General features: G+C 36.8%; 1 protein-coding gene across 1 annotated transcript in view; it reads left to right on the top strand.

The window, feature by feature from the left end:
* LOC308622678 (platelet glycoprotein 4) overlaps window positions 1-18,864 on the top strand; it is a 48,840-nt gene that overhangs the window by 11,218 nt on the left and 18,758 nt on the right. The window contains exons 4-6 of the mRNA XM_081244252.1: window positions 6,043-6,131; window positions 6,606-6,814; window positions 16,866-17,026. Of these exons, the coding sequence (XP_081100378.1) occupies window positions 6,695-6,814; window positions 16,866-17,026 (281 nt within the window). The 5' untranslated portion in view covers window positions 6,043-6,131; window positions 6,606-6,694. The remainder of the gene's footprint in view (window positions 1-6,042; window positions 6,132-6,605; window positions 6,815-16,865; window positions 17,027-18,864) is intronic.

The following is an 18,864-nucleotide window of genomic DNA, read 5'->3' as shown; positions in this document are numbered from 1 at the left end:
GGGTTTTTATCATAAATCAGAGTTGAATTTTGTGAAAGCTTTCTCTGCATCTATAGAGATGATCATATGGTTTTTCTCCTTCAGTTTGTTAATATGGTGTATCACGTTGCTTGATTTGCGTATATTGAAGAATCCTTGCATTCCTGGAATAAACCCCACTTGATCATGGTGTATGATCCTTTTAATATGCTGTTGGATTCTGTTTGCTAGTATTTTGTTGAGGATTTTTGCATCTATGTTCATCAGTGATAGTGGCCTGTAGTTTTCTTTCTTTGTGACATCCTTGTCTGGTTTTGGTATCAGGGTGATGGTGGCCTCGTAGAATGAGTTTGGGAGTGTTCCTTGCTCTGCTATATTTTGGAAGAGTTTGAGAAGAATAGGTGTTAGGTCTTCTCTACATGTTTGATAGAATTCACCTGTGAAGCCATCTGGTCCTGGTCTTTTGTTTGTTGGAAGATTTTTAATCACAGTTTCAATTTCAGTGCTTGTGATTGGTCTATTCATATTTTCTATTTCTTCCTGATTCAGTCTTGGAAGGTTGTGCATTTCTAAGAATTTGTCCATTTCTTCCAGGTTGTCCATTTTATTGGCATAGAGTTGCTTGTAGTAATCTCTCATGATCTTTTGTATTTCTGCAGTGTCAGTTGTTACTTCTCCTTTTTCATTTCTAAATCTATTGATTTGAGTCTTCTCCCTTTTTTTCTTGATGAGTCTGGCTAATGGTTGATCAATTTTGTTTATCTTCTCAAAGAACCAGCTTTTAGTTTTATTGATCTTTGCTATCGTTTCCTTCATTTCTTTTTCATTTATTTCTGATCTGATCTTTATGATTTCTTTCCTTCTGCTAACTTTGGGGTGTTTTTGTTCTTCTTTCTCAAATTGCTTTAGGTGCAAGGTTAGGTTGTTTATTCGAGGTGTTTCCTGTTTCTTAAGGTAGGATTGTATTGCTATAAACTTCCCTCTTAAAACTGCTTTTCCTGCATCCCATAGGTTTTGGGTCGTCGTGTCTCCATTGTCATTTGTTTCTAGGTATTTTTTAATTTCCTCTTTGATTTCTTCTGTGATCACTTCGTTATTAAGTAGTGTATTGTTTAACCTCCATGTGTTTGTATTTTTGACAGATCTTTTCCTGTAATTGATATCTAGTCTCATAGCGTTGTGTTTGGAAAAGATACTTGATACAATTTTAATTTTCTTAAATTTACCAAGGCTTGATTTGTGACCCAAGATATGATCTATCCTGGAGAATGTTCCATGAGCACCTGAGAAAAATGTGTATTCTTTTGTTTTTGGATGCAATGTCCTATAAATATCAATTAAGTCCATCTTGTTTAATATATCATTTACAGCTTATGTTTCCTTATTTATTTTCATTTTGGGTGATCTGTCCATTGGTGAAAGTGGGGTGTTAAAGTCCCCTACTATGAATGTGTTACTGTCGATTTCCCCTTTTATGGCTGTTACTATTTGCCTTATGTATTGAGGTGCTCCTATGTTGGGTGCATATTTACAATTGTTATATCTTCTTCTTGGATCGATCCCTTGATCATTATGTAGTGTCCTTCTTTGTCTCTTCTAATAGTCTTTATTTTAAAGTCTATTTTGTCTGATATGAGAATTGCTACTCCAGCTTTCTTTTGGTTTCCATTTGCATGGAATATCTTTTTCCATCCCCTTACTTTCAGTCTGTATGTGTCTCTAGGCCTGAAGTGGGTCTCTTGTAGACAGCATATAAATGGGTCGTGTTTCTTTATCTATCCAGCCAGTCTGTGTCTTTTGGTGGGAGCATTTAATCCATTTACCTATAAGGTAATTATCGATATGTATGTTCCTATTCCCATTTTCTTAATTGTTATGGGTTTGTTATTGTAGGTCTTTTCCTTCTCTTGTGTTTCTTGCCTAGAGAAGTTCCTTTACATTTGTTGTAAAGCTGGTTTGGTGGTGCTGAACTCTCAGCTTTTGCTTGTCTGTAAAGGTTTTAATTTCTCCATCAAATCTGAATGAGATCCTTGCTGGGTAGAGTAATCTTAGTTGTAGGTTTTTCTCCTTCATCACTTTAAAAATGTCCTGCCAGTCCCTTGTGGCTTGCAGAGTTTCTGCTGAAAGATCAGCTCTTAACCTTATGGGGATTCCCTTGTGTGTTATTTGCTGATTTTCCCTTGCTGTTTTTAATATGTTTTCTTTGTATTTAATTTTTGACAGTTTGATTAATATGTGTCTTGGCATATTTCTCCTTGGATTTATCCTGTATGGGACTCTCTGTGCTTCTTGAACTTGATTAACTCTTTCCTTTCCCATAGTAGGGAAGTTTTAAACTATAATCTCTTCAAATATTTTCTCAGTCCCTTTCTTTTTCTCTTCCTCTTCTGGGACCCCTATAATTCGAATGTTGGTGTGTTTAATGTTGTCCCAGAGGTCTCTGAGACTGTCCTCAGTTCTTTCATTCTTTTTTCTCTATTCTGCTCTGCAGTAGTTATTTCCACTATTTTGTCTTCCAGGTCACTTATCCATTCTACTGCCTCAGTTATTCTGCTATTGATCCCTTCTAGTGTATTTTTAATTTCATTTATTGTGTTGTTCATTGTTGCTTGTTTCATGTTTAGTTCTTCTAGGTCCTTGTTAAATGTTTCTTGCATTTTCTCTATTCTATTTCCAAGATTTTGGATTATCTTTACTATCATTATTCTGAATTCTTTTTCAGGTAGACTGCCTGTCTCCTCTTCATTTTGTTAGGTCTGGTGGGTTTTTATCTTGCTCCTTCATCTGCTGTGTGCTTTTCTGTCTTGTCATTTTGCTTATCTTACTGTGTTTGGGGTCTCCTTTTCCCAGGCTGAAGGTTCTTAGTTCCCGTTGTTTTTGGTGTCTGTCCCCAGTGGCTAAGGTTGATTCAGTGGGTTGTGTACGCTTCCTGGTAGAGGGGACTAGTGCCTGTGTTCTGGTGGGTGAGGGTGATTCTTGTCTTTCTGGTGGGCAGGTCCACGTCTGGTGGTGTGTTTTGGAGTGTCTGTGGACTTATTATGATTTTAGGCAACCTCTCTGCTAATGAGTGGGGTTGTGTTCCCGTCTTGCTAGTTGTTTGGCATAGGGTGTCCAGCACTGTAGCTTGCTGGTCGTTGAGTGAATCTGGGTGTTGGTGTTGAGATGGAGATCTCTGGGAGATTTTCGCCGTTTGATATTATGTGGAGCTGGGAGGTCTCTTGTGGACCAGTGTCCTGAAGTTGGCTCTCCCTCCTCAGAGGCACAGCACTGACTCCTGGCTCCTCAATTTGGGATGTTTCCTTGTCTATTCAGGTATTCCACAGATGCTGGGTACATCAAGTTGATTGTGGAGATTTAATCCACTGCTCCTGGGGCTGCTGAGAGAGACTTCCCTTTCTCTTCTCTGTTCTCAAAGCTCCCGGGGCTCAGTTTTGGATTTGGACACCCCTCTGCGTGTAGGTCGCTGATCTTTGTTCTTTGCTCAGACAGGATGGGGTTAAAGGATCGGCTAATTTGGGGACTCTGGCTCACTCAGGCCGGGGGGAGGGAGGGGTATGGAGTGCAGGGCGAACCTGCGGCGGGAGAGGCCCGCGTGACGTTGCACCAGCCTGAGGCGCGCCATGCGTTCTCCCGGGGAAGTTGTCCCTGGATCCCAGGACCCTGGTAGTGGCGGGCTGCACAGCCTCCCCAGAAGGGAAGTGTGGAGAGTGACCTATGCTCGCACACAGGCATCCTGGTGGTGGCAGCAGTGGCCTTAGCATCTCAGGCCCGTCTCTGGGGTCTGCGCTGATCACCGTGGCTTGTGCCCGTCTCTGGAGCTCCTTTAAGCAGCGCTCTTAATCCCCTCTCCTTGCGCACCAGGAAACAAAGAGGGAAGAAAAAGTCTCTTGCCTCTTCGGCAGGTCCAGACCTTTTCCTGGACTCCCTCCTGGCTAGCCGTGGTGCAGTAACCCCCTTTAGGCTCTGTTCACGCTGCCAGTCCTCTCCTCAATGTCTTATTATGAAGAAGAAATAACAGTAAAGAATAAAACTTAATCTAAAATTAACAAGTAAAATAAATTTTATTATGTATGAAGCTGTACTGTTGAGAAAACCAAGTGTGCAAAACACAAATTTTATGTGCTCTAAATGGCTACATGTGAGAGGAGAGTGGGGAATAACTACATTTTTTTTAATGAAGCTCTTGAATAGAATGTCCTGAGTAACCTGAACTTTTATGTATTCAGTGCATGTCCTACTTAATTTGTTGGTCCCTCCTTTGCTTCAGGTGAATAAAACTACAGTTGACCCTTGAACAGAACAGGTTTGAACTTTGTGGGTCCACTTTTACACAGAGTTTTTTCAGTAGATACTACAGTACTACCTGATCCACAATGTGTAGTTGGTTGGATCCACAGATACAGAACTACAGATAAGGAGGGCTGACTGTATAGTTATATGTGGATTTTCCACTGCCTGCAGGGTCCATAACCCCTCTGTGTTGTTCAAGGATCAACTTGTATTTGTAATTGTGTAATATGAAGCATAAGGTTAAAGTATAATTATAATAGCAATACTTAACTTATGGTGACAGGGCACTGACTCATAATAAATGAACGCAAGTAAGTAGTTCCCCCATATTCACGGGTGTGGAGGATACCTTCTAAGACCCTCAGTGTGTGCCTGAAGCCAGAGATAGCACCAAACCCTAAGTAGTCCCCCTGTAGCCAAGATTTTGCTTTCTACAGGTTCAGTTGCCTTCACTTGACCACTTTTGACCATGGGTAAGTGAAACTATGGAAAGCAAAGCCATTGATAAAGGAGGACTACACTACACATGTGAAATATCTTGCCTATTCTTAGAAAAAAAATGGAAACTTACATCAAGGTAACAAAAGTATGTCGGCCAATAGAAAATGTGAAAAATTAGATAAACTCAATCTTTTTCTGTTGAAAATATCAGTACACATATGCAGGAATGTTAGAGTAACTCTTGTATCTTTGCTTATGCATCATCCAGACAGTGTCAGACTAGGAACTGTTTAACCATGCAATTCAACCCAAAAAATTATTGACACTTCTGTTTTCTGATGAACTTGACTCAACAGCAGTGGGCTGTGTATACTATCTCACTTCAGTTTTAAGTTCAAAGCAGACAGAGCCTAGGCAGTACCCAGGTCTGCCCATGACTTCACATCTCTGGGCTCAGGGTCCTTGGAAGTCATAATAATGAGTTTTCAGATTTAGAGAGAGAGGCATTGAATAACATGTTGCCCCCTAGGTCATCCAGTGGACTTTCTTGGGACTCTTTGCCCCTTGCAGAAACTCTTTCCTGTAGTCCATGGGGCTGCTTGAATGTACAATGGAATAGTATTCAGCCATAAAAAGAAACGAAATTGAGCTATTTGTAATTAGGTGGATGGACCTAGAGTCTGTCATACAGAGTGAAGTAAGTCAGAAAGAGAAAGACAAATACCGTATGCTAACACATATGTATGGAATTTAAGAAAAAAAATGTCATGAAGAACCTAGGGGTAAGACAGGAATAAAGACACAGCCCTACTAGAGCATGGACTTGAGGAAATGGGGAGGGGGAAGGGTAAGCTGTAACAAAGTGAGAGAGTGGCATGGACATATGTACACTACCAAACGTAAAATAGATAGCTAGTGGAAAGCAGCCGCATAACACAGGGAGTTCAGCTCTGTGCTTTGTGACCACCTAGAGGGGTGGGTTAGGGAAGGTGGGAGGGAGGGAGATGCAAGAGGGAAGAGATATGGGAACAAGTGTATATGTATAACTGATTCACTTTGTTATACAGCAGAAACTAACACACCATTGTAAAGCAATTATACTCCAATAAAGATGTTAAAAAAAAGAAATTGAAAATGAACTACTCTTCTTTAAAATATTTCAATGTTTTCAACACCGTGTATAAGAAAGAATGCAGGCATGAACTCAATATTGATGAAAGTGGAATTTTCTTTTAATAGTGATTATAATTTTGATGATATTAGGGAGTAGTCTAGTGCTAATTTTCTGACAATGTGTTTTCCCAATTTACTCATGCTTTTTTGTTTTAACAGATAGCTTACAATTGATTACAAGAATTGATTCCTCTGAGACTCATCAGATCATTTCCTGTAAAATCCGTATCTTTCTATTTGTGAAAAAGGTAAAGAAAACATCTGTTACTAAATGCTTAGCATTTAGATGTGATAGACATCAGTCCACCCACTTTCAGTTTGCAGGAGAACTCCAGTTAGGGTGCAGATGGTTGTGTTGGGGTGGAGAAGCCAGATAGAGGGTGAAGATGCCTGTAAGTGTCCCAGGCTGATGCAAGGTAGGCAGAGGGCGAGAGTACAGTAAGCATATTCTCCTTAGATAAGATTTCAGAATGTTAATCATCCATAGAAAATTTTAAAGAGGAGAACTTTGAAGAACTGCTCTATGTGACATTATTTATTACTTCTACCACTGGTAGGTAGGTCATATCAAGAAAGGACAAGACCTAGAAAGTTTTATTTAAAAAAAAAAGCATTTGTTTATAACTGGCAAAATAATCTGTTTCAGTTGCGTGTTTTCCTTGTACTTTGATCTTTTTGTATGCTACTTATGCTTCTGTTTTATGATCTCCTTCTAATGATAGAACCAGACTTCTTGGAAAACACCTGCATCAGACCTGGGAGTTTGAAAGAAACAGGTGCTGAACCTTAGTTATTTCCCTGAACAAGAAAAATGGGCTGCGATCGAAACAGTGGGCTCATCGCTGGTGCTGTCATTGGTGCAGTCCTGGCTGTGTTTGGAGGTATTCTAATGCCAGTTGGAGACATGCTTATTGAGAAGACAATTAAAAAGGTACAAGTAATTTCAAGAATATTTCTTGCCATCCTGATTCATTCTATCTTCCATCCCTTTTTGGCTTAGGGTGGATGTTTGTTATTTCATTGTAACTGGCAATCATGTGTCTCCAACACAAACGTGATTGTGAACTACTGAACTCTACATGATAGAGAAGTGGTCACAGTATGATGTATATTTTACCATTCATATTCTATATGAATGCACTGTCATCTTAGGTCTAAATATTTAATTTCTGATAAAAAACTATTATAGGTATGCAGGTAAGTAGAAATAATTGCATTTAATTATGTTAAAAGAGTATGCTGATAAGCTTTTGAATGAGAAATGAGTGTTATTTGTGAGGGTACATTTATAAAATAGTTGCACTTTGATTAATGTTGAGAAAATAAAATCATATTTAATATATATATAACTTAAACAAAATTGTGTTTAATATTGATGTAGGAATATTTGGTAAAACTGGTAAAAATTATTTCTGTTTGGTAAACTGCTCTATATGATATGTGTAATAATATATGACTGTCTTATGAACATTTCTTATTGATGAAGTTTGATAATTGACTTTTAGAAAATGCTTCCAGAAATGTTATGTAGAACATATCCTAGTATATATGTAACAAGTCAACTGTAGTTTTAACAAAACTGAAAATAAAAGTGACTAAAATATATTTAGTCACCTATATGTTAAGTCACTAAAAATAAAGTGACAATATATAGGCTTTGTACAACAAACTAGAATTTATCTCCCATCCTAGTTCCTTCTAATTCGTTTTCATACTCACCAACTTTAATTGATAAAGAGAAGGAAAACTAGAATAAAGAAAAGTAGATCTGCTGAAGTCCTAAACCAGGGATGGCAAATTCAAATGGCTTCAGGGGTTTGGAGACAAGGTTTAAAAAAAAAAAAAAAAATGGGGACCTACCAAGAACAAGGTAAAAGCAAGACAAGGACTATTGTGAATTTAAAAGTGTGTGCTCTGCCCAAGGCATATATGTTCATTTTTAAAATACAATGCTATCCAAATAAAACATATCTGAATGCTGGCCTCAGCTGTCAGCCTGGTTCAGATGTCAGCAGTCTAGACGTTAGTAAGCACAGTGCACATGGAGAACAAGAAGAACTGAATCTGGAAATGGGCTAGACTACCAACTCATACTGCAATTTCTGTTCCTGCTAAGACCTTGATCTGTCTCATCCATTCATCCATGTTTAACATCTTACTCTTACTAGGAGTATAAACATATACAATTATATATATATATATATATATATATATATATATATTTTTTTTTTTTTTTTTTTGCGGTACGCGAACCTCTCACTGCTGTGGCCTCTTCCGTTGTGGAGCACAGGCTCCGGATGTGCAGGCTCAGCGGCCATGGCTCACGGGCCCAGCCTCTCCGTGGCATGTGGGATCTTCCCAGACCAGGGCACGAACCCGTGTCCCCTTCATTGGCAGGCTGACTCTCAACCACTGCGCCACCAGGGAAGCCCTACAATTATATTTCACTAAAGCACTGACCTAATTGACAAATAAATATGAAGATTTAATTTCAAATCTAGTTACCCAGGACAAGAAGTTACTATTTTCCAATGTTTTTTTTTTGGTTTAGCTAAAATGCTTAGTCTTTACATTTAAAAACTTTTCTCACTGTACCATTATAGCTCTTGTCTTAGTATAACAGATTTTTTAAAAAATAGGACATTTTTAGGTACAGTTTCTATACTTGCATGCTATATTTGCTTAATAACAGTATAGCCATTTCTGTCCTTTCTCTTGCTAACAGACTGCAAAATGTTCAACCTCATTCATTTAACTGAAAATATACATTAAATTCCATCTCCTTCCTTGGAATTCCCAGTTTTCTTGATATTATTATTATTATATTTTATAAATTTATTTATTTATTTTTGGCTGTATTGGGTCTTTGTTGCTGCACGTGGGCTTTCTCTAGCTGTGGTGAGCAGGGGCTATGCTTCGTTGCAGTGCACGGGCTTCTCATTGCAGTGGCTTCTCTTGTTGAGGAGCATGGGCTCTAGGCACGTGGACTTCAGTAGTTGTGGCTCGCAGGCTCTAGAGCACAGGCTCAGTAGTTGTGGCGCATGGGTTTAGTTGCTTTGTGGCACGTGGGATCTTCCTGGACCAGGGCTCAAAACCGTGTCCCCTACATTGGCAGGTGGATTCTTAACCACTGTGCCACCAGGGAAGCCCTATTTTTAATACAGTTCAATAGAGACAGACAGGTGATGGTGAGGTGGGGAGTATCTAATAGTGCGGGAGGGAATTGCCATTGTTCAACACCCTTTCTGCTCTATAAACTTGCTTCTCTTCTGTATATTCTGTGGTGAGAGAACAGGATCAGTTCTAACACAGAGACTATAACTTATTTTTTGGAAAAATCTTCAGAATAGAAAAGTGACAATAATCTTCCAGTGCACAGCATTTTAGACTAAGACTATTTTTTGATACATAATTGATCATCTGTAGCTGAATATTGATCATCTATTCTTTCTTATTATTCAACAATATTATTCATTTAGGCCCTGTTAGATGGCATGAGAGGTGCCAGACTCTATTTTAATTGTTTAATATTTATCTCTAAGTTCATAATGGCTAATCCTGAGGAAATAAGTGTTTTGAGTCATCAAAAATTGGCTTTTATATAGAGGCTAAGAGAGAATAAAATAAATATTTATCTCAAGAACTATAAGTTTTAACTGGGGAAAGCATATTGTAAAAAACTACAGAGACCTGTGAAACTCTATAATTGAATTCTCAAGCATATACTATAGAAAATAAATATTATTTAGAAAGAGAACTTTCTCAGAGTATTCAATAACTTCAGGAAGAAGGTGAGACTTGAATTGGATTTTGAAGTATGAAATTTTGAAAGTCCAAAGAAGGCTCCAATAAAAGTGTCAAAGGACTGTTTAATACTATGGGAAAAGTTGTGGAAATGCAACTAAATGTTGTGACGAGGGAAGGAAGAATATTAAAAAATGTGCCCAAAATATAGGATTAACAGGAGAAACAATTAGAAAATAATAACATGGGGTAAGATTTAGGAAGCTTTGAACGTCAGTCAGAAGACTAATTAATGAAATGATAGGCAATAATAGATGGTGTATGTTTTCTGGTAGGTGTTAGATATAACAAATTCTGCATTCAGAGATTGATATCAAATATACTATATACTAATATACTAATATACTATATACTATACATACTAATATACCATACTATATACTAATATACTAATAAAGCATTTATTTAGTCCTACTAAGAGCTGCATATATACTAATTCATTTAATCTTCAGAAATATCTATGAGAAGGTACTATTATTTTACCCATTTTTCAGTCACAAGACCCTAAATCAACTTGCCAACTCACCTAGCCAAAAGAAGGACGAGTTAGTTTCCAAACCTAGGGAACCTGAAGGGAGAGACTAGATGATTTACACAGTTTGGGACTCTACAATTCTATAATAGAATGTACTGGAAAGTGAGGAGACCAAAAACAGGAAGTGCTATGTAGGACATGACCACTTTCAAAGAGAATTTAAGACTCCCTTTAGAAAGATCTTTGCACGGTCTGCACATAACAAAAGGCACTCTGGTCTAGTGTGGTGGAGTACATAGAACTGATGGGTGATGGGATGCAATGGGATAGAGGAGTAAAAAGAACAAACTGCAAGATGTCCAGTTGTTATTGATAGAAATGTATGCCTTAGAAGAATAAAAAGACAGACATTTGATATCAAATGTCAAATGATATGATATCATATCAAAGCGATTTGATATGAACATCGGTGTATATTTCAGAGGTCAGAGCTCAAGAGATTTGATCATTATCATAGAGAATACAGATAAAACTAAACAGTAGATTTGCTTAAGGAGAATTTGAACATAGAGACAAAAGGGCAGAGAAATTACTATAGGATTTGTGCATTCAGAGGTAGGTAGGAAGACAAAAACAAAAGGGTAAAATTATTTTATATGAAGCAATGAAAACAATAGAGTGCATTTTTTTGGAAGTTAATAGGAAGCCAATTTTCAGGGAAAGAGAATAAAATGATCTCAGGCGGATGAAAATTAAGGAAATAATGGTTAGAACATGGTCAGTAATGACTTTTTTTTTTGCGGTACGCGGGCCTCTCACTGTTGTGGCCTCTCCCGTTGCGGAGCACAGGCTCCGGACGCGCAGACTCAGCAGCCATGGCTCACGGGCCCAGCCGCTCCGCGGCATGTGGGATCTTCCCGGACCGGGGCACGAACCTCTGTCCCCTGCATCGGCAGGCAGACTCTCAACCACTGCGCCACCAGGGAAGCCCAGTAATGACTTTGAAAGTATAATTTCAGTAGGGTAGGGTAACAAAGCAGGGATAAAATAAAGAAATAGAGTGCTTTCCCTTCTTGTTTTTGAAATGAGGGTTATCTGCAATCTTCGGTTTACATTGTAACCCAGCTCAATATCCACAGACTAAGACATCGTCAGAATCCCTTCAATGGTCAGGGGCTGTGTGGTACATTTAAGACTAAGCCTGAGTTTGCTCTCAGATATTCATATATCCATGATGATCTTGCCCATTTGAATCATGTAAAGATGCTGGGACTTCTTTATTTAAATAAAACTGTTTCTTTTTTATTTAGTTTAAAAAATTATTTTTTAAATAAGATTGGCATATGTATCTGTTCGGCATGCAGTATAAATCAAATCTTTGAATTATGCGTAATCCCAGAGAGCCAAGTATCTTACCACTGACTCAGAGCACTTAGGTTAATTCTGTTATTTTACAAATATATACAAGTTTTACTACTGGTCAGTTTTGTCTACAATTGAAACTCATTGCAGATTACTTGCTTTATTTAACGGACTAGTAGCAAATTGGCAAAGTTATTACCTGTATACAAGCGCCATAAAAAAAAAGAAGTGCTTAATTTAAAAAGATCATAAAATCATATCATGTTGTTATCTAATTCTTAAATATAGAATTGGGACTCTATGATACCTTCCAGTTCTAAAAGATGGCACCCTACACCAGCCTTTGAAATGGCCTAAACTAGTCCATACACTTTACTTCATGTGTATATGTGTGTGTGTGTATATGTATATATATGTATTTCTTTACTCGTTATTTCCAAGGGATATTTTCTAGGGACTTCGTGCTTTTTATGCATTATAACTGGAAACTTTTCTACCAGTATTTTAGACTTTGATTCCTAGTAGATCTGTGTGGGCCCAGCAGGTTTATGCACTCTTGCTAGACACACTAAAAGTCAATGGCATGAGCTGCCACGAATATGGAAAGTAGAAATTATCAAAGGACTTCAGAAAAAGGTCAAAGTTCTGCCACCATTTACAAAGGTTAATTTATCACTTGACACTGTTAATGTCACTTGATATATGTTTGGTGAATATTATATAACATAGGCAATTTCAAATAATTTTAATTTAATTTCCCTGTGATATTAACTGTAGAACACCAAGAAGGGAATTAAAGATACCTTTTTTCCAATTAAAAACTAATGTTCAATTATACAATCATTCAATTATACCATCATTTCCTTCCCCCATTCTTGAAAAGAATGATCCTTCAGTAGCCAAAAAAATGCTTCCAGATAAAATAAATTGAAATAACAATTATTTATGTTCATTAAAATGACTAGAATTTCAAATCAACAGTACATATTTAATAGTAAAACTAATTTATATTTATATTAATTTCATAATATATGCTTAGAGCATTTCCAGATATGGTAAAATAGTTTTTACATTATTATAGTATCTAAAAAGCTCAAAAAAAGTGCCAGAAGTATAGGTTTATTAAAGATGGTAGCATTTGTTTTAAATTTAATGATAATATATAAGAACATGAAATAATCTAAAACAAATTATAAATTTAAATAGCAGAATAACATGGTTTAAACACATATATTTGCATATTAGCTCCAATAATAAAATCACTTTAAAATGTTTTAAGATAAAGCAGATCAGCATGTGTAATTTTCTTCCTCCAGCCCAATTTAATATCAACATAGTTTACTTTTCATGCCAAATACAAAATCTCCCATTTTAGGTTCTTACATAAACTCCTGACGGCTGATTTCTGAGTTTCAGAACCACATTAAATCTGATCCATTTCACCAAATATTATTCTGTGGTTTAATTGTTGACTTGACAACCTGAGACTAAAGCCACTTTTTGACTCTCAACACAACTGGTACTAATATTCTAACTCATTCTCTCTCTCAGCATGCACACACACACACACACACACACACACACATATGCATCATGTACACACATGGGAGAATATTTTTTGAACATGGGAAGACTGCTTGTAACTGGTCCTAAACAGAACAAATTGTAATAGTGAGTAGAGAGGATAAAGACTCCTTTCAATATGTTGAAAGGGAAGTTTTGATTTCACTGGATGGAGAATAAATAGAAAAGTGATTAAACAGAAGAAGTAGTGTCACAGGATTTTACATGAGTTATTGCCACATGACTGGTTTAGACAGGAATCCTATGAACGAAGTAGTTAAAGCAATCTGGAAAGTAAGTGAGATGAGAGTTCTCCCTCTAAGGGGTGGAGAATATTTGTATAATAATAATAGTCAATGTTTACTGAATGTGCTAACACTGTTCTGAGTGCTCACATTTATTCATTCTTACAATAACCTCTGAGGATAAATATTTAATTACAATATATTCCACTTATTTTGACTTTCAAAAATACTACTTTCATATAGTTCAATCTAATGTTATTATTAGTATCCTTATTTTACAGATAAGGAAACTGAGGTACAAAGAAATTAAATAACCTGCCCAGGTTTAACTGGTTAGCATGTGACCAAACTGGGAATCAAACTCATAGTATCTAGTTCATTGTTAACGACTTCACTCTAGGCTTTGAGTGAAGAAGCCAATATACTTGGTCAGGCTGGGAGTAGGCTAAGGAAATCTACTCATAGATTAAAATCTCTTGGGCTTCCCCAGTGGTCCAGTGGTTAAGACTCTGCACGCTTCCACTGCAGGGGGCGCAGGTTTGATTCCTGGTCAGGGAACTGGGATCTGCATGCCACATGACGTGGCCAAAAAAAAAAAAAAAAGATCTGCTATATACAATTCCGTCTCTGGGTACTCTGTAAGAGCCCTGAGAAATGGGACGATATATTTTCTACATATGTATTCTATATACTTCCGCATAGGAAGATATCAAGGACATTTTAATAGTTACACTAAAGTTGATGAGTACTGTTTTCCCATAACAGCAATAATCAAGTGACCAGGTGACTAGATAGAGGGCATTACAGTCCCATATATCTACTTTTAAATTAATGTAGCAAAATAGAAGTTTCAAGGTAAGTGGCTTTAAACCCAGCTGGAGACCCTGTCATGTGGCAATCATCAGGCTGGCATCCACTCGTTACTAGGGCTGGATAGTCTGAACACTTAAAGTCAGGGACAGATACTGATGTACATATTAGCCAAGTGAGAGGATGTTAAATTATATTACTTGTTCTGTACACAATTATCACTTTTGTACTTCAAATTTAGTAAAAGATCTGCAAGGTGGGGTAGAGAGTCCAAAGTCAACTTAAAATCAAGGCCTCCTAAATTCACAAAGAACATAAAAACTTTTGCTCCTTTTAGAGGAACTTATGATATATTTAGCCTTGGTAGTCAAAGAGGCCTATACAATTTTTTAGTACATTTGATAATGTTAGGATCAGAAGAAATTCATTCCTATTGTGACTGCTTCAATATTTTTCTCTGTGTCTCTGAACAAACCATGGTGTTATGAAAACCACACAAGATTGGAGTGAAAGCCAGATTCTCCATTATCTACTACTAAATTGTCATACAACATTGAATCAGACATCTGCTTCTCTAGGACCCACTTCTACTTCTAAAAACTGGATGGGGTTAGATGACCCTAATTCTAAAGCTAGTAATTCAATACATTCATTTCAACTCTTTGTGTTTCAATTTCCCCATTAAAAAAAATCTCTAGGTCAACAAATAAGACAAAGTAATTCATGGCATTAGAAGAAAGGCATGATACAGTTACAATGTCTTTTGATATGAAATGCACAAGCATCAGAGTTAGGGAGTTTTCTGTCCTGCCAAGTACATTACTGAGCTCCTTTCATTAAGAACTGAAATAAAATATGTGCCTTGATAGGTACATGATAAACAATTGATACTATATATATTAGTCCTTAACATTCTATAGTGTGAGAGTAATAATGTGTATGTGTCTATGTTCGTGTGTGTTTTCCCCTCATAAAGTCTCTTGAAATGGGTAAATTAACATAGCTTTCAGCTTCCATATAGATTTCAGCTTCAAAAGCCCCATCATTTAGGGTAAACACCTTTACATTTAAAAGAATAGCATTAATACTTTATCTGTACACAATTTTATCTTAATTTTGAGCTTGCTATGGAAATAGACTTTTAAGGAGCAAATAAAAAGATTTTCAAGGACAATTGCTTGTAAAAAGTAAGAAGATCTAACATTGCTTTAGCAGTTCCAATTGCATTGCAACAGCAATGATTGCAACAGCACAGGATTTTGTAAAGGCATTTTAGCTGATGCCCTGTTCTTCTCTAAGGAATTCCCTTATTCTCTCCACTAAGTAATAAGTAAAGTTTCCTGAAGATATGAAACTTAACTTGACTTCTACCAACTAAGTGCAGAGGTGACAGGAACAAAAAATAGTAAAAATGCAGTGTAAAAGAGGACCAGCCTAAGGGTCAGAGATTAGGATCCTCGTCATGATTCTACTTCTAGGTATTTGCCTCAGTTACCCGTGGGCCAGACACCTGGTTTCTCAGAGCCTCAGCATGCTCTCCTAGAAAATGTGCTAATGTTCACTGTCCTTTCCTGATCCATCATTCTATGAATTGATGCTTCCAGGTGACAGAAACAAAGAAGTCAGACTGTCCCTGTATTCATAGGTCTTATTAGGCTCATTTTGTGTGAAATATTTTCCTTCCTCTTCCTCTGGCAGCTAGGTAAGTTGGAACTTTACACCTGGGCATTCCTCCCAAGGTGCTTACTTAGAAACACTGCTTGCTACAAAGTCACCTTTGTCTGCGTTAGCTACTAGAGCTTCATAGGCTTCCTGCCCAGAGAGTGAAAGCCTTGGAAGGAATCCAGGAGAGCATCTATGATAATTCCCTCGTTTTACAGATACTGAAATTGACCCAAGGGGTTTGGTGACTTTCTACTCAGTCCCAACTCCTGAAGCACAAGAGAGATTTCAAATGTAGGGTTTTCTGATTCTGTCATTGGTATGTTTCCTATTTGTCTATCTTTATGACAAGGAGCATCAAAGATTTTTAATGGATTTCACAAAAGGTTAACATGAAAACTTCCTTATTTCATCCTTTTTTAAAAAAAGTATTAACCTAATAATAATGAATTAAACTTGTAATTTTTGGAAACATGTACTAGTAGGTTTCTGCAAATGTATTGAGAGTTGGGAAAGCCTCATTGAGCAGGGTTTTGAAGGGGAGAAGTCAAATTTATGTTTTTCTTAATTTAACAGATATTAAGTGATTTTCCCCTGAAGTATCCAACTTTTGAAGAAAATGAAAAAGCTCCCAATACCACTAGAATTTTCTCTCCGTTTTTCTGTTTTGCCTCTTCAATCCATCTCACTGAGGGCAGAAGAGAAGTTAATATTCAACCTGATAAGAAATTTTTGGAAAAGCTTCAAATTAGCTTAATAACTTGTGTTATAAACTGTTGCAATGTTGCCATAAGGTCACTGTAAAGCTTGCTAATGGTTGGCCTCACAATCGACAGACATATCTGCATTATTAGACACTGATTCTCTTTGTAAAAGGTTGACGAGATTGCTATCAAATGTGTTGAAAACATTTCTGTCGCAACCTGTGGCAGGTTGCAGAGGTTCTCACAAACAAGATACTTGAGCTTGGTTCTTTCACTAACTCATTAATGGTTTTAAACTCCCACAATTGCCCATATTGACTACAAAGAAATAACCCAAACTTGTTTTCTTTTTCATAGGAAACTGTCCTTGAAGAAGGTACAATTGCTTTTAAAAATTGGGTTAAAACAGGCACAACAGTTTACAGACAGTTTTGGATCTTTGATGTGCAGAATCCAGAGGAGGTGGCAGTTAACAGCAGCAAAATTAAAGTTAAGCAAAGAGGTCCTTACACGTACAGGTGAGCGAGTCCCCGCAATAAGTGGCATTCTTTCCTTGACCATATGTGTTTCTGGAAAAGCTTCCACTTGACAAATGTCATTGTATTGAAATGTACTTATTATTTTCTTACCATTAATATACACTGAAATTTTTGTTTCTGCCTATATAAAAGCCTAATCTAAGGATTTAATGATGATAAGAAATATATATTTTATTATGAATTTACCAGCACCAATTAACTGCCCTACATTTAGGAAGTTACAGGAGTTTTACACTTGTGGCATGTATTTTCAACAAGTCTAAAATATGCATGCTAAATAAAAAACCATCTATCACAATTTTAAAACCAGAGCACTTTGAAATCCTAAAATTGAAAGTGTAGGTTATGTGAGTGGTTCTCCAAGGGTGGCTCCTCAACCAGCCACATCAGCACCTCCTGGGAACTAAGTAGACATGCAAATTCTCAGGCCCCACCTTAGACCAAATGAATCAGAGACTCTTGGTTTAGACCCCAGTAATGAGTTTTACAAGTACTCTGGGGGATTGCAATACACACTCAATTCTGAGAACCGCAGCATTAAACTGATTCTACCTAACTACAATATCTGCTAAGGACTTCTATTCAAACTAATTTCTAGGTCATGTGGGTGTTTGTATTTATTCAGTAGTTTCATTCTTATGTTTTCTTCAGTACTGAGACTGAATAAGCTATACCTTTATCTACATGCCTTAACATACTTTTGAATAGAATCGTAGCCTATTGGAAGTAGGGGGAAATAATTAGCCAGAACTTTTCATTTTGTAAATTTAAAAACAAACTGATACCAGGGTAAGTGAAATGATTTGTCCATGTTCTCACAAACCTAGGAACAGGTAACTCTTAGATATTTGTGTACATTTTCTCCTATGTAAATGATAGACTATGTGTATTTTCTAACTATCAAAGTAGGAAAAGGGGAGATGGAGGTGCTAAAAAAACTAACCTTATCCAGGTATTAGGAATATATTTATGGTGCCCATATGTGAACATAGCTAATCCTGCTGTATCATTTGTTACACAGGAGTGGTTTTTCCTCAAGAATAATACAACTACTCATATGCCATGATCAAGTATTATTACAAAATTTCATATTTGTAATGATTTCTTCTAATTCATAGTTTTACTTTCTTATCTGTTTCAGGTAGTCTATGATTATATAATTTCTTTCCTTTCCATGCATTAATATATTTCTACATTGACAACTCACACGCAAATATAATGAAATAACAGTAGTTGGGAGGGTGATGCCTGCTGCCATAGCACATGATATGTAAGCTGCCAAGAGCCTTGGTGCCTATTCTGTCCTAATAATTATCCCCACATCTCCTGTCTCCAGGCACAGGTCTGCGACTATTCCCAGCTCTGTCAAAGAAGACATGGTTTTCATTGTTACAAAAAAAAAAAAAAAAAACCCAGAAAACAAAACAAAACAACACCTCACCTTGGAAAATATTTTTATTTTTTCATGATCTTATAGTTCTTATGTTGTTATGAAAAGCCTGTATGAATACCTTCATCCAAAAAATGTTGTAGCTGTGATGTGTACCTATGAAAATGTAGAATTCACATATGACCTAGTTAGAATCTAAGCATAACTGATTTAAAATCATACCCTGAGAGAACCGAATACATGTGATAAAAGAGAATACTTAGAATTTGGGAACTCATCACAGTTTTTAATTTTTTGGTTGTTTGGAGAGGTTATGTTTTTACTTTTAAAGATATTAATTGGGGTATGGAAAAACATAAACATAATATTGAATCTAGTCCTAGTCCTGCTCTGATAGTTGACAGTTAATACATATTCTATTCTTGGA

Source organism: Mesoplodon bidens (assembly GCF_964165515.1).
Source record: "Mesoplodon bidens genome assembly, chromosome: 9".
NCBI lineage: Eukaryota > Metazoa > Chordata > Mammalia > Artiodactyla > Ziphiidae > Mesoplodon > Mesoplodon bidens.
The sequence above is the reverse complement of the archived record's forward strand: the minus strand, read 5'-3'. Positions and strand labels throughout refer to the sequence as shown.